This window comes from Macaca nemestrina, chromosome 7, assembly GCF_043159975.1.
Source record: "Macaca nemestrina isolate mMacNem1 chromosome 7, mMacNem.hap1, whole genome shotgun sequence".
NCBI lineage: Eukaryota > Metazoa > Chordata > Mammalia > Primates > Cercopithecidae > Macaca > Macaca nemestrina.
In genome coordinates this window covers 160,620,447-160,635,172 of record NC_092131.1, presented here as the reverse complement: position 1 = coordinate 160,635,172, position 14,726 = coordinate 160,620,447, and the positions used below count along the sequence as shown (strand labels likewise).

At 44.8% G+C, this 14,726-nt stretch overlaps 1 protein-coding gene and 1 pseudogene across 1 annotated transcript in view; one reads left to right on the top strand and one right to left on the bottom strand.

Annotated features, from left to right (window-relative positions):
* LOC105491960 (RTF1 homolog, Paf1/RNA polymerase II complex component) overlaps positions 1–14,726 on the top strand; it is a 68,006-nt gene that overhangs the window by 29,185 nt on the left and 24,095 nt on the right. Inside the window, exons 3-4 of the mRNA XM_011758752.2 lie at positions 8,227–8,374; positions 13,673–13,877. Of these exons, the coding sequence (XP_011757054.2) occupies positions 8,227–8,374; positions 13,673–13,877 (353 nt within the window). The remainder of the gene's footprint in view (positions 1–8,226; positions 8,375–13,672; positions 13,878–14,726) is intronic.
* LOC139355540 (U6 spliceosomal RNA) lies at positions 1,955–2,054 on the bottom strand (annotated as a pseudogene).

Here is a 14,726-nt window from a genome sequence, read left to right as displayed (position 1 = left end):
AGTCCCAGCTGTTATTCTTGAACCCTACTTACTGAGAGGTATTTTATTTCACTTGTAAATGCAGTTCAGAGTCACTGGGTTGGAATGGTTTCTGTGCTGGGTCCTGAGACCTAGGAATGTGGGTATTCCTTACTTATTAGAGATAATTTGCTCTCTGAAATCTTGAAGTGTCTTTACTTTCCTGCCTTCATCATGCTCAAAGTACTCAGCATCTCAATGCCACCCAGTTCCAGTGTAGCCAGTCCCTGCCTTGTGTTTCTTCCCATCTTTCAACTGAGTGCCCAGAAGGACAGTTGCTTCACAGAATGAGGACCTGCTTATAACATTCTATACACACTCAGCGTGACATGTGGGAATATAGTACTCACCTTCCTTGTTTCACTAGGTAATTGTTGCCCATTAGAATATCTGTTACATCAGTGAGAGTCAAACTGCCAATCTCTATTATTGGGAAGAAAACATATTCCATCCAGTCTCTTTTTAAGTTTTCTTCATTGCATATTTACAAAATACTTTTCTGGTGTTCTGTGGGGTTGCATACATGTACACCTAGGAAAGCAGGATGTGAGTGTGTACAAGAGTCCTGACAATGGATCCTTTCCTTTACCCAGATGGTTTTTGAGCAGTGGTCATTGGGAGATCCTCTGGCCTCTGTACTTGGTTCAGATGCAGACCAGTGGGTGTTCCTTTTCTCATTCTTCGCCTATGTTTGGTGCATTTGAGGGCACTTTGAAGGTTATAACAGAGCTTACCTTTCAGTAGACCCATAGTTCTCAAAACGGATTAAGAAGTGCCAGGTCATTTCCTCTACTTCCTCCTGGATGGGGAAAGTATAAGAACATCCCTTTAATTCTCTGCTTTATTCTTTAGATCCCATTTACTACTACACCCTGGTGAAGTCATTCATTTTCCCTCTGTGTCAGAATCAGGTGAATAAGACTTTTGCAGGGATGAGTGAGCCATCTCTGGACTAACAGCTGGATTAAGATATTTCCATATCAATTCTGCTTAGACTCTGTTATTGGGAGAAGAGGTATAGAGCAAATATTTTAAGTATGTGCTTAGGCAAAAAAGCGTTCAGGAATCTATGGTTTATAGGAGTAAATGTGATCTATTCTCCAAGAAAAAAATCTTTGGGAGATTATTGGGACCTATTTGAGTCTCTTTCCCTGGATTAAATGAATAATGATGAGACTGGTTTCCAGATTTTTTTTTTTTTTTTTTTTAATTTTTTTTTTAGACGGAGTCTCGCTCTGTCGCCCAGGCTGGAGTGCAGTGGCCAGATCTCAGCTCACTGCAAGCTCCACCTCCCGGGTTCCCGCCATTCTCCTGCCTCAGCCTCCCGAGTAGCTGGGACCACAGGCGCCGCCACCTCGCCCGGCTAATTTTTTGTGTTTTTAGTAGAGACGGGGTTTCGCCGTGTTAGCCAGGATGGTCTCGATCTCTTGACCTTGTGATCCGCCCGTCTCAGCCTCCCAAAGTGCTGGGATTACAGGCTTGAGCCACCGCGCCCGGCCGGTTTCCAGATTTTAAGTGATCATTTATCTTTGAGTGGTGGCAATACAGGTGATTTTTTAAAAATCAAATTAAAAAAAAATAGGAAATATTGACTGGGTACGGTAGCTCATGCCTGTAGTCTCAGCCCTTTGGGAGGCCGAGGCAGGCAAACCCCCTGAGGTCAGGAGTTTGAGACCAGCCTGATCAATATGGTGAGAGAACCGCAATTCTCATTTTCACCCGGGTGTGGTGGCTCTACTAACCCTGTCTCTACTGAAAATACAAAAATTAGCTGGGTGTGGGGGCAGTCGCCTACAGTCCCAGCTACTCGGGAGGCTGAGGCAGGAGAATCACTTGAACCCAGGAGGGGTGGAGGTTGCAGTGAGCCTAGATCACGCCACTGCACTCCAGCTTGGGTGACAGAGTGATTCTCCCTCTTGAAAAACAAAACAAAACAAAAAATAGGGAATGTTTCACAAATTTGCATGTCATCTTTGCACAGGGGTCAGGCTAATCTCTGTATTCTAATTTTAGATATGTGCTGCTGAAGCAAGCACAGGTAATTTTTTTAAATTAATTTTTTATATTTAATTAAATTAACTAATTTATTTATTTGAGACAGGCTGTCACTCTGTCACCCAGACTGGAGTGCAGTGTCGTGATCTTGGCTCACTGCACCCTGGACCTCCTGGGTTCAAGCCATTCTCCTACCTTAACCTCCTGAGTAGCTGGGGCTATAAGTGTTCACCACCATGTCCGGCTAATTTTTGTATTTTTTGTAGAGACTGAGTTTCGCCATGTTGCCCAGGCTAGTCTTGAACCCTGAGCTCAAGCAATCATCCTGCCTCGGCCTCCCAAAGTGCTAGGATTTCAGGCGTGAGCCACTGTGTCCAGCTTATTTTATTTTTATTTTATTTTTTTGTCCCTGTTATAGCAGCAAGTGATTTTTTTTTTTTTTTTTTTTTTTTTTTTTTGAGACGGAGTCTCGCCTGTGTCACCCAGGCTGAAGTGCAGTGGCGCGATCTCGGCTCACTGCAAGCTCCTTCTCCCGGGTTCATGCCATTCTCCTGCCTCAGCTCCCGAGTAGCTGGGACTACAGGTGCCCGCCACCACACCCGGCTAATGTTTTTGCATGTTTAGTAGAGACGGGGTTTCACCGTGTTAGCCAGGATGGTCTCGGTCTCCTGACCTCGTGATCTGCCTGCCTTGGCCTCCCAGAGTGCTGGGATTACAGGCGTGAGCCACCGAGCCCGGCCAGCAGCAGGTCATTTTTTTTGTTTTTTGAGACGGAGTCTCGCTCTGTCGCCCAGGCTAGAGTGCAGTGGCGCAATCTTGGCGCACTGCAAGCTGTGCCTCCCAGGTTCACGCCATTCTCTTGCCTCAGCCTCCTGAGTAGCTGGGACTACAGGCGCCTGCCACCATGCCTGGCTAATTTTTTGTACTTTTAGTAGAGACAGAGTTTCACCGTGTTAGCCAGGATGGTCTCGATCTCCTGACCTCGTGATCCTCCCGTCTCGACCCCCCAAAGTGTTGGGATTACAGGCGTGAGCCACCGCGCCTGGCCAGCAGGTGATTTTCTAAATTAAAAAATATATATCCTTAAATAGAGTTGGGGTCTTGCTATGTTTCACAGGCTGGTCTCCAACTCCTGTGTTAAGTGATCCTCCCACATTGGCCTCCCAGAGTGCTGGGATTGTAGGTGTGAGCCGCCACACTCGGCCTGGTGATTTTTTTTTTTTTTTTTTCCAACTTTACAAATTCTTTTCTGGTTCTGCACAGTGGTGTGTTTCTGTAGTAATAGCTACTCAGGAGGTTGAGGTGGGAATATCACTTGAGCCCAGGAGTTTGAGTACAGCCTGGGCAACATAGTGAGACCTCATCACAAAAATGAAAAGAAAATAAAAAGCAAACAACTTTTCTATATTTTTAAGGCCTAATATAATGAACATTTGTTATTATTAAAATTAGATTTTAAAGGTTTATTAAAAATAAAATACAGGCTGGGTGCAATGGCTCATGCCTGTAATCCCAGAACTTTGGGAGACTGAGGTGGTAGAATTGCTTGAGCTTAGGAGTTTGAGACTAGCGTTGGTAAGATAGTGAGCTCTCCTCTCTACAAAAAGTTAACAAATTATCCAGGTATGGTAGCATGCACCTGTAATCTCAGCTGCCTAGAAGGCTGAGATGAGAGAATCTCTTGAGCCCAGTAGTTCAAGGCTGCAGTGAGCTATGATCATGCCGCTGCATTCCAGCCTGGTCAACAGAGCAAGACCCAGTCTCAAAAATAAAAAATAAAATGAAATAAAATACAAAGTAAATATACAAGTAGTGGCACTACAACTTCTCAGTACTGTAACATATATATAAGAAATTTTAGGCCAGGCGTGGTGGCCCATACCTGTAATCCCAGCACCTTGGGAGGCCAAGGCAGGTGGATTGGGAGTCCAAGGTCCAGCCTGAGGTCAGGGGTTTGAAACCAGCCTGACCAACATGGAGAAACCCCGTCTTTACTAAAAATACAAAATTAGCCAGGCGTGGTGGCGCATGCCTGTAATCCCAGCTACTCAGGAGGCTGAGGCAGGAGAATCACTTTAACCCAGTAGGCGGAGGTTGCAGTGAGCCGAGATCGGGCCTTTGCACTCCAGCCTGGGCAACAAGAGCAAAACTCTGTCTCAAAAAAAAAAAAGAAATTTTAAGTTTAAAAGTAAACTCACCCACATTATTGTAATGCCCCCAAAACCTTGTAACGTATTTCCTTTGGTGTTCTAGACCTGGCTGAGTCAGCCTCATGGGAGGTAAGGCAGCTTTGTTGTTGGAAGAAAAACACAATGTTCCCTTCTCACTTTCAGGTTTAGTTAAGAAGGCTCCTTTTCACTCAAAGCATTTTTTTTTTTTTTTTTTTGAGACAGAGTCTCGCTCTGTCGCTTAGGCTGGAGTGCAGTGGCCGGATCTCAGTTCAGTGCAAGCTCCGCCTCCGGGTTCACGCCATTCTCCTGCCTCAGCCTCCCGAGTAACTGGGACTACAGGCGCCCACCACCACACCCGGCTAGTTTTTTGTATTTTTTTAGTAGAGATGGGGTTTCACCATGTTAGGCAGGATGGTCTCGATCTCCTGACCTCGTGATCCGCCCATCTCGGCCTCCCAAAGTGCTGGCATTACAGGCTTGAGCCACCACGCCCGGCCTCAAAGCATTTTTATTTTCTTCTAGTTTACTCTTATCTTCTCACTGCCCCACAAGGGACAAACATTATAGACTATGAATGAATGACAGTTGCTAAGCTTAGGTTGAGGCAGATTGAAGCAGATAGAGGGAGAGGGTTAAGAAAGCCGTGGCTTCCTAGCACCTGCTGAGTTGGATTCACCTGTATGACTTCAGGTCATTTTGCTCTCATAAACACTTTTGTCCCCCCGAGGAATGCAGAATTTGACTCTCTTCCATGTGACAAACCCAAATCTGTAGGCAAAAATAGACCTAGTCCCTCTGACACACATGTGACCCTGACAGCCCAACCTTTATGCTCTCAACCTCTTCATATTCCCATTGGGTAGAAGTAGAAAGGGCCAAGACAGTGTTTGGAAAAGGTCGCTCATGCCTGTTTTCAAAACCAACCAATAAATGTTGAGAATATCTATTATGCATATAGTTGTGTAATTTTTTTATAACAAGAGCCACTGTAAAAGATGTTTTATATATTATTTACTCCAGTAATATCTTCATTGTCAGCATAGAAAGTTGGTATATTAGGCCGGGCGTGGTGACTCAAGCCTGTAGTCCCTGCACTTTGGGAGGCAGAGGTGGGCGGATCGTTTGAGGTCGGGAGTTTGAGACCAGCCTGGCCAACATGGCGAAACCCCATCTCCACTAAAAATACAAAAATTAGCCAGGCATTGTGGCAGGCACCTGTAATCCCAGCTACTTGGGAGGCTGAGGCAGGAGAATCGCTTGAACCCAGGAGGCAGAGGTTGCAGTGAGCCAGGATCATACCACTGCACTCCACCCTGGGTGACAGAGCGAGACTCCATTTAAAAAAAAAAAAAAAAAGTCGATATATTTTAGCTCAGTTAACTAAGAAAGTGAACACTTTGGCCTTCTGTAGGTTGTTTCAAACTGGCTTTAAAATTGTCTTCCTGGCCAGGCACAATGGCTCCTGCCTGTAATCCCAGCACTCTAGGAGGCCGAAGCAGGTGAACCACGTGGTCAGGAGATCGAAACCATCCTGGCTAACACGGTGAAACCCTGTCTCTACTAAAAATACAAAAAAAAAAAAAAAAATTAGCTGGGTGCGGTGGCAGGTGCCTGTAGTCCCAGCTACTCAGGACGCTGAGGCAGGAGAATGGCATGAACCCAGGAGGCGGAGCTTGCAGTGAGCCGAGATCACACCACTGCACTCCAGCCTGGGCGACAGAGCGAGACTCTTGTCTCAAAAAAAGAAAAAAATTATCTTCCTTGAAATGATGAAAATGTGAAATGGTTGAAAACTCAGACTTAAAAGGGAAGCATTAGGGCTGTGCAAGGTGGCTTGTGCCTATAATCCCAGCACTTTGGGAGGCCAAGGCTGGAGGATTGTATGAGTCTAGGAGTCTGAGACCAGCCTGAGTGACATAGCAAGACCCTGTCTCTACAAAAAAATTTAAAAATTAGCTTGGCATGGTGGTGCACACCTATAGTCCCAGCTACTCAGGAGGCTGAGGTAGGAGGATCACTTGAACCTGGGAGGTGGAGGCTGCAGTGAGCTATGAACCTGCTGCCCTGCACTCCAGCCTGGGTGACAAACGAGACGCTGGCTCAGAAACAACAAAAAAGATTTAAAATAGCACCCTTTTACAATGTTTTGTGACGGTAAACTAGCAGACTGTTCTTAAGAATAGCTCATATGGAAAATTTCTAAGTTGGAAACATCTTCAGAACTACACCTCTACCCAACCTCACCCCCTCAAAAAAAGACCAAAATAATTTACTTCTATTACCTGTTGTGAAAATAGGAGGTTAATTTTTCATCCTGTTACAGAAGGAACAAAGACTTCGTGCCTTTGTTGGATATTAGATGTAGAAATATTATGTTAATGCCAGACTTAATATTCAGTCTGTGATAATCAAAAGATGATGATTCTTTATGGTAATTAGAATAAAGTTTCTGAGTAAAGTATTTTTCACCTAAAATCATTTTAAGTTGGCAAGTTAGATATTAAAGGAGATATGGTTTAATGTAACTAAATAGTCTGCAAATTTGTAAAGTGGTTCTATGGCCTTTCAACTTAAAGTGCTTGATGAAGATAGCTTTTTGGTCTTGAGGTAGTTAACTGTATTGCCTGCCTGTTTGACAGTGCACATTACAGGTTCCTTATGTTTAGGTATCTGGGATTTCCTGTTTATGATCCAGTTTAAATGTCATGTTATTGTGTAATATATGCCACTGTTTTTAAAAGTATATTCACATATATTTAATGATGTACATTACTTTCTGCCTCTTTGGAGTTAGTGCCAGTGCTGCCATTCATGCCAAAGAATGGCCTTCATCCTTTCTCTCTGTGCTTTCTGCAGTTTTCTCCTGGGCACAGGCTACATTCCCTGCCTTCCTGAGACCCACCCTGAAACTAAACCATTCTCTGTACTGAAACCCAGACATATCAACCATTAACAATTACTGCCATCTCTGCCACATAAAACATCAGAAGCTGTTTTTTTGACTTGCCATAAAGTTGATATCTTTTCTATTTTCTATTGGCAATAAAACATCCATGAGCTGGGTGCACTGATGCGCACCTGTAGTTCCAGCTACTTAGGAGGTTCAGGTGAGAGGATCACTTGAGCTCAGGAGTTCAAGGCCAGCCTAGGCAACGTAGCAAGAACCTGTCTGAAAATAAAAGAAAAAATAATAATTAAATTATATGTTTATTGTGTAACTTTTTTCCTGTTTCTAAGAAATTCCAGACCAGAAGTTCTAAAGTTTTAAGCAAGTTTTCAAAAATCTAGGCTGGGGCCAGGCACAGTGGCTCACACCTGTAATCCTAACACTTTGGGAGGCCAAGGCAGGCGAATTGCTTGAGCTCTGGAGTTTAAGACCAGCCTGGGCAATGTGGTGAAACCCTGTCTCTACAAAAAATACAAAGATTAGCCGGATGTGGTGGTACACGCCTATGGTCCCAACTACTTGGGAGGCTGAGGCAGGAGGATAGCTTGATCCTGGGAGGTCAAGGCTACCGTGAGCCCGAGATGGCGCCACTGCACTCTAGCCTGGGTGACAGAGTGAGACTTTGTCTCAAAAACAAAAATTTATGCTGGGCGCAGTGGCTCATATCTGTAATCCCAGCATTTTGGGAGGCCGAGACAGGAGGATTGTCTGAGCTCAGGAGTTCAAGACCAGCCTGGGCAACATAGTGAAACCCCGTCTCTACAAAAAATATAAAAATTAACTGGGCGTGGTAGGGCACATCTATAGTCCCAACTACTCCAGAGGCCAAAGTGGGAGGATGGCTTGAGCCTGGGAATCAGAGGTTGCAGTGAACCAAGATTGTGCCACTGCACTCCAGCCTGGGCAACAGAGTGAGACCCTGTTTCAAAAAAAAATTTTTTTTTTCCCCAAAAATCTGTATTTTTTTTCATATGAAGTGTATTTGTTTTGGATTCAAAGATGAATGCCAGAGACTCTTAACTCTTGAGTCTTCCAGCTTTTCCCAATAAAGTCCCTATTCCTATTTCAGTCTTCCTTTTTCTTTTCTCCTTATAGTGGACATTTGGGAGCAATAAAAATAAGAAGAAAGGAAAAGCCAGAAAAATAGAGAAGAAAGGAACCATGAAGAAACAGGCCAACAAAACTGCCTCCTCAGGCAGTTCAGACAAAGACAGTTCAGCTGAGAGCTCAGCCCCTGAGGAAGGTGAGCTGAGCAGCCTAGACCTGGAAGGTCAACTCCCACTCTTGTCAGCTTGAAGGTGCCAAGTCAGAAGTGGGGAGGAAGGGGGGTACCAGCATTCAGCATGACCTCTTCTTTAGAGCAGTGGTTCTTAACTTTTTCCATGGTCATGGATGCTTTGAGAATCTGAATGAAGCAATAAAAATGCATGTAATTCCAAAGGTTGGTGAGACTCCTGAAACCTATCCCTGGAACCCGCAAGGATTCCTGCATTAGTCTTGCTTACCCTGAGTGCCTTTCCCTCCCCTTTTTTCCTTGCTTATGCATAGTCTGACTGAGGAGGGAAATCTCAGTAGAAAATGTTCCTTTTCTGGAAGCCAATTCCAGAATTTTTAAACACTAGTTTGAAAAGTGAACTTGGGCCAGGTGCAGTGGCTCATATTTGTAATCTCAACACTTTGGGAGGCCAAGGTGGGAGGATTGTTTGAGCCCAGGAGTTCAGGACCAGCCTGGGTAACATAGTGAGATCCCATCTCTCCAAAAAAAATATTAAAAATTAGCTGGGTGTTATGGTATGACCTGAGGTCCCAACTCCTCAGGAGGCTGAGGTGGGAGGATTGCTTGAGCCCAGGAATTCGAGGTTACTGTGAGCTATGGTCATACCACTGCACCCCAGCCTAAGTGACAGAGCAAGACCCTGTCTCAACAACAACAAAAAAAGTAGGAAAAAAAGAAAAGAAAAATGCAAGGACACTGGGAGAGAAAATAAAAGTGAACTTGTTCCAGGACTAGAATGATAACCTGTAAATTATAAAAATGTTAAAAACATTTTTAAAAATAATGTTTACATACAAGCTGACTTTATAAAATTGGCCTAACCTGGTTTTGAGCACATGCCTATGAATGTTAGCTCAAATTGAGTCAAGTACAGTTCCTGTTAAATTGCTGACTTAGCTCAATACTCATTGTACTCACATAGTTTTTCCATGTCAACATTTGTCCTATTAAGATCCAGTTATTAGAAATTCACTAATCAATTTCTAATGATTCATTAAAATTTTTTTTTATTTTTTAAATTTATTTTCGGCCGGGCGCGGTGGCTCAAGCCTGTAATCCCAGCACTTTGGGAGGCCGAGACGGGCGGATCACGAGGTCAGGAGATCGAGACCATCCTGGCGAACATGGTGAAACCCCGTCTCTACTAAAAAATACAAAAAACTAGCCGGGCGAGGCGGCGGGCGCCTGTAGTCCTAGCTACTCGGGAGGCTGAGGCAGGAGAATGGCATAAACCCGGGGGGCGGAGCTTGCAGTGAGCTGAGATCCGGCCACTGCACTCTAGCCCGGGCGACAGAGCCAGACTCCGTCTCAAAAAAAAAAATAAAATAAATAAATAAATAAATAAATAAATAAATTTATTTTCGAGACAGAGTTTCGCTCTTGTCACCCAGGCTGGAGTGCAATGGTGCGATCTTGGCTCACTGTGACCTCTGTCTCCCGGGGTTCAAGTGATTCTCCTGCCTCAAGTAGCTGGGATAACAGATGCCCGCCAGCACACTTAGCTAATTTTTTGTATTTTTAGTAGAGATGGGGTTTCACCATGTTGGCCGGGCTGGTCTTGAACTCGTGACCTCAGGTGATCTACCCACCTTGTCCTCCCAAAGTGCTGGGATTACAGGCGTGAGCCGCCACACCTAGCCATAAATTTTTTTTTTTTTAATGCCAGCTAATAAATGAAAAAGAAATTATAGGGTTAGAAAAATCACTACTTTTCAATCATAGTGATAAAGTTGATTTACTCAAGAATCTTCAATGATTGTTAAAACCACTGGGTGAGAGTTTGTTGGAAAACAAAATTTTATTTTATTTTTATTTTATTTTTTATTTTTGTTTTTATTTGTTTATTTATTTATTTTTTTTTGAGACTGAGTCTCGCTCTGTTGCCCAGGCTGGAGTGCAGTGGCGCAATCTTGGCTCACTGCACGTTCTGCCTCCCGGGTTCACAACATTCTCCTGCCTCAGCCTCCCGAGTAGCTGGGACTACAAGTGCCCGCCACCATGCCCGGCTAATTTTTTTTGTATTTTTAGTAGAGACAGGGTTTCACCGTGTTAGTCAGGATGGTCTCAATCTCCTGACCTCGTGATCCGCCTGCCTCAGCCTCCCCAAGTGCCAGGATTACAGGTGTGAGCCACTGTGCCCGGCCAGAAAACAAAATTTTATAGTCTTAAACCTTCTCCCTATACATACTATTATGTAAAGAGGAAAAGGTGCCTTTACAAAGGGAAAATCTGCGAGACGCCACCTTTACCGAGTAATCTAAATTAAAATAATGGGACAAACAGATGTTAGGGCTTCCTGATGTGATACATTGAAAAGGACACAATCACTTATGGAGTATTCTTGCCAAAAATTCATAACCTGAATTGTTTATTAACAAATCAACCAAACCCAATGAAATGGACATTTGATAACTGTTGCTATTTCAACTTAAATTAACTAAAAATTATGTTTAAAATTTAGTTTTCATTTGCACTAGCCACATTTGAGTTTGTGAATACCCATATGTGGTGGCTGCTGTTCAGATAGACAAAATTTTCATCACCACCTTACGAAATTCTACTAGACAATTTTTTTGGGCTTATACTCTTCAAAAGTTCAGTGTACCAACAAGTGGATAAAGAAAATGTGTATGTATGCCGGCCGGGCGTGGTGGCTCACACCTGTAATCCTAGCACTTTGGGAGGCCGAGGCAGGTAGATCACAAGGTCAAGAGATCGAGACCATCCTGGCCAACATGGTGAAACCCCGTCTCTACTAAAAATGCAAAAATTAGCTGAGTGTGGTGGTGCATACCTGTAATCTCTAATACTTGGGAGGCTGAGGCAGGAGAATCGCTTGAACCAGGGAGTTGGAGGTTGCAGTGAGCCGAGATCACGCGACTGCATTCTAGTCTGCCGACAGAGCGGGACTCTGTCTCAAAAAAAAAAAAAAAAACAAAATGTGTATGTATGCCATAGAATATTACTCAGCCATAAAACGGAATGAAATGATGGCCTTTGCAGCAACTTATTGGAGCTGGAGGCCATTTTTCTAAGTAACTTAGGAACGGAAAACCAAATATTGTATGTTCTCATGTATAAGTGGTGTTTAAGCCATCAGGATGCAAAAGCATAGAATGGTATAATGGGGCCAGGTGTGGTGGCTCACACCTGTAGTCCCAGCACTTTGGGAAGCCAAGGCAGGTGGATCACTTGAGGTCAGGAGTTTGAGACAAGCCTGGCCAACATGGTGAGACCCCATCTCTGCTAAAAATACAAAAATTAGCCAGGAATGGTGGTACGCTCCTGTGGTCCCAGCTACTCAGTAGGAGGCTGAGCCACGAGAATCGCTTGAAGAGGAGGTTGCAGTGAGCCGAGATCAGGCGATAGAGTGAGACTCTGTCTCCAAAAAAAAAAAAAAAAAACAGAATGATATAATGGACGTTGGGGACTTAGGGAGGGAGTGAGGGATAAAAGACTAAATATTGGGCACAGTATGCACTGCTTGGGTGATAGGTACACCAAAATCTCAGAAATCACCACTAAAGAACTTATCCATGTAATCAGGCCAGGTGCGGTGGCTCACACCTGTAATCCCAGCACTTTGGGAGGCCAAGATAGGTGGATCACCTGAGGTCAGGAGTTCGAGACCAGCCGGACCAACATGGTGAAACCTCATCTTTACTAAAAATAGAAAAATTAGCCGGGCATGGTGGTATGTGCCTGTAGTCCCTGCTACTTGGGAGGTTGAGGCAGGAGAATTGCTTGAACCCAGGAGGTGGAGATTTCAGTGACTGAAATCAGCCTAGGCAACAAGAGTGAAACTCCGTCTCAAAAAAAAAAAAAAAAAGTCCGGGTGCAGTGGTTCACGCCTGTAATCCCAGCACTTTGGGAGGCTAAGGCGGGCAAATCGTGAGGTCAGGAGATTGAGACCATCCTGGTTAACACGGTGAAACCCTGTCTCTATTTAAAAACTACAAAAAAATGAGCCAGGTGTGGTGGTGGGCACCCATAGTCCCAGCTACTCAGGAGGCTGAGGCAGGAGAATGACGTGAACCAGTGAGCCGAGATCACACCACTGCACTCCAGCCTGGGCAACAGAGCGAGACTCTGTCTCAGAAAAAAAAAAAAACCTGGGGGCCGGGTGCAGTGGCTCACGCCTGTAATCCCAGCACTTTGGGAGGCTGAGGCAAGTGGATCACTTGAGGTCAGGAGTTCAAGACCAACCTGGCCAACATGGTGAAACCCCATCTCTACTAAAAATACAAAAATTAGCTGAGCACCTGAGCTACTCGGGAGTCTGAGGCAAGAGAATTGCTTGAATCTGGGAGGTGGAGAATGCAGTGAGCTGAGATTGCGCCGCTGCACTCTAGCCTGGGTGACGAGCAAAAATTGTCTCAAACAAAATAAATAGGCCGGGCATGGTGACTCACGCCTGTAATCCCAGCACTTTGAGAGGTCGCGGTGAGTGGATCAAAAGGTCGAGAGATCGAGACCATCCTGGCCCACATGGTGAAACCCCGTCTCTACTAAAAATACAAAAATTAGCTGGATGTGGTGGTGTGCACCTGTAGTCCCAGCTACTCAGGAGGCTGATGAGGCAGGAGAATTGCTTGAACCCGGGAGGTGGAGGTTGCAGTGAGCCAAGATCACGCCACTGCACTCCACCCTGGGGCAGAGGGAGACTCCGTCTCAAAATAATAATTAAAAAAATAAATAAGTTGGGGCTGGGTGTGGTGGCTCATGCCTGTAATCCCAGCACTTTGGGAGGCAAGACAGGAGGACTGCTTGAGCCCAAGAGTTCAAGACCAGCCTGGGCAACAAAGTGAGACCCCCAACTCTATTTAAAAAGTAATAATAAATACGTCAGGCACAGTGGCTCATGCCTGTAATCCCAGCACTGGGAGGCTGAGGTGGGCGGATCACCTGAGGTTAGGAGTTCGAGACCAGTCTGACCAATATGGCGAAACTCTGTCTCCAATAAAAATAGAAAATCAGCCGGGTGTGGTGGCACACACCTGTAATCCCTACTACTTGGGAGGCTGAGGCAGGAGAATCACTTGAACCCGGGAGGTGGAGGTTGCAGTGAGCTGAGATTATGCCACTTGCACTCCAGCCTGGGCAATAAGAGCAAAACTCCATCTCAAAAAAAAAAGTGAAAACAAGTAAAATAACAAACTTATTTTACTGTAGCCTGAAGAAGGGTGATGTTGTCAACATTGTGGAGCCGCTTGTGGCCTGTCTGCTGGAGCACAGTGTAATCTTGTGTTTGGGCCTTTGTTGCAGGTGAAGTGTCAGACTCTGACAGCAACAGCTCCTCTTCCAGTTCAGATTCGGACTCTTCCTCAGAAGATGAAGAGTTCCATGATGGCTATGGAGAAGACCTCATGGGAGATGAGGAAGACAGGGCCCGTCTGGAACAGATGACAGAGAAAGAGAGAGAGCAAGAACTGTTCAATCGCATAGAGAAGAGGGAGGTGTTGAAAAGAAGGTAAGGTTGAGTCCTCGTTGTGCCCCCCGCCCCCACCTTTTCCGTTCATCTCTTTTCTCATACTTCCTCTCCTTCACACCTGCCCTACATATGGAGACTGCATTTGGAGTTGATTGTTAACATGATGAGAGGAAATGATGTATTAAATTTCAATCACATTTCTTTACTCAGTGCCACTGGCTTTATTTACTAATGTACGTTATTCAGAAGGTTTTATTCATATTATTTATGTGCATTATTTAATCTTCACAACTGCTCTGTGAAGTTGGTTATACCGTATTACAGAGGTAGAAGCTGAGGCTTAGAGACATTAGGTAGCTAAAGAGTAAGCTACAGGAAGGGAAGGACTTTGTCCTTTTCGCCGTTCTATTCCTGGTGCCTGCAAGGGCACCTGCCACAGAGATATGCACTAAATACCTGTTGAGCGAATGAATGAAGAAACTTGCCCGAGGTGATTGAGGTGGTAAGTGGTAGAACTGAATTTCAAACCTGGGACCATCTGACACCATAAAACACACTGTGGCCACATCCTCTCCTGCCTCACATTTCCTATTATTTTACCTATTCTGTAACACAGCACTACAGGCAGCATTCTAAAGAGAATTACACACTTGGGGAGGCCAAGGTGGATGGATCACCAGAGGTCAGGAGTTCTAGACCAGCCTGGCCAACATGGTGAAAACCCATCTCTACTAAACATACAAAAAAATTAGCCTGATGTGGTGGTGTGCACCTATAGTCCCAGCTACTCAGGAGGCTGAGGCAGGAAAATTGCTTCAACCTGGGAGATGGTGGTTGCAGTGAGCTGAGATGGTGCCACTGCACTCTAGCCTTGGTGAAAGCAAGACT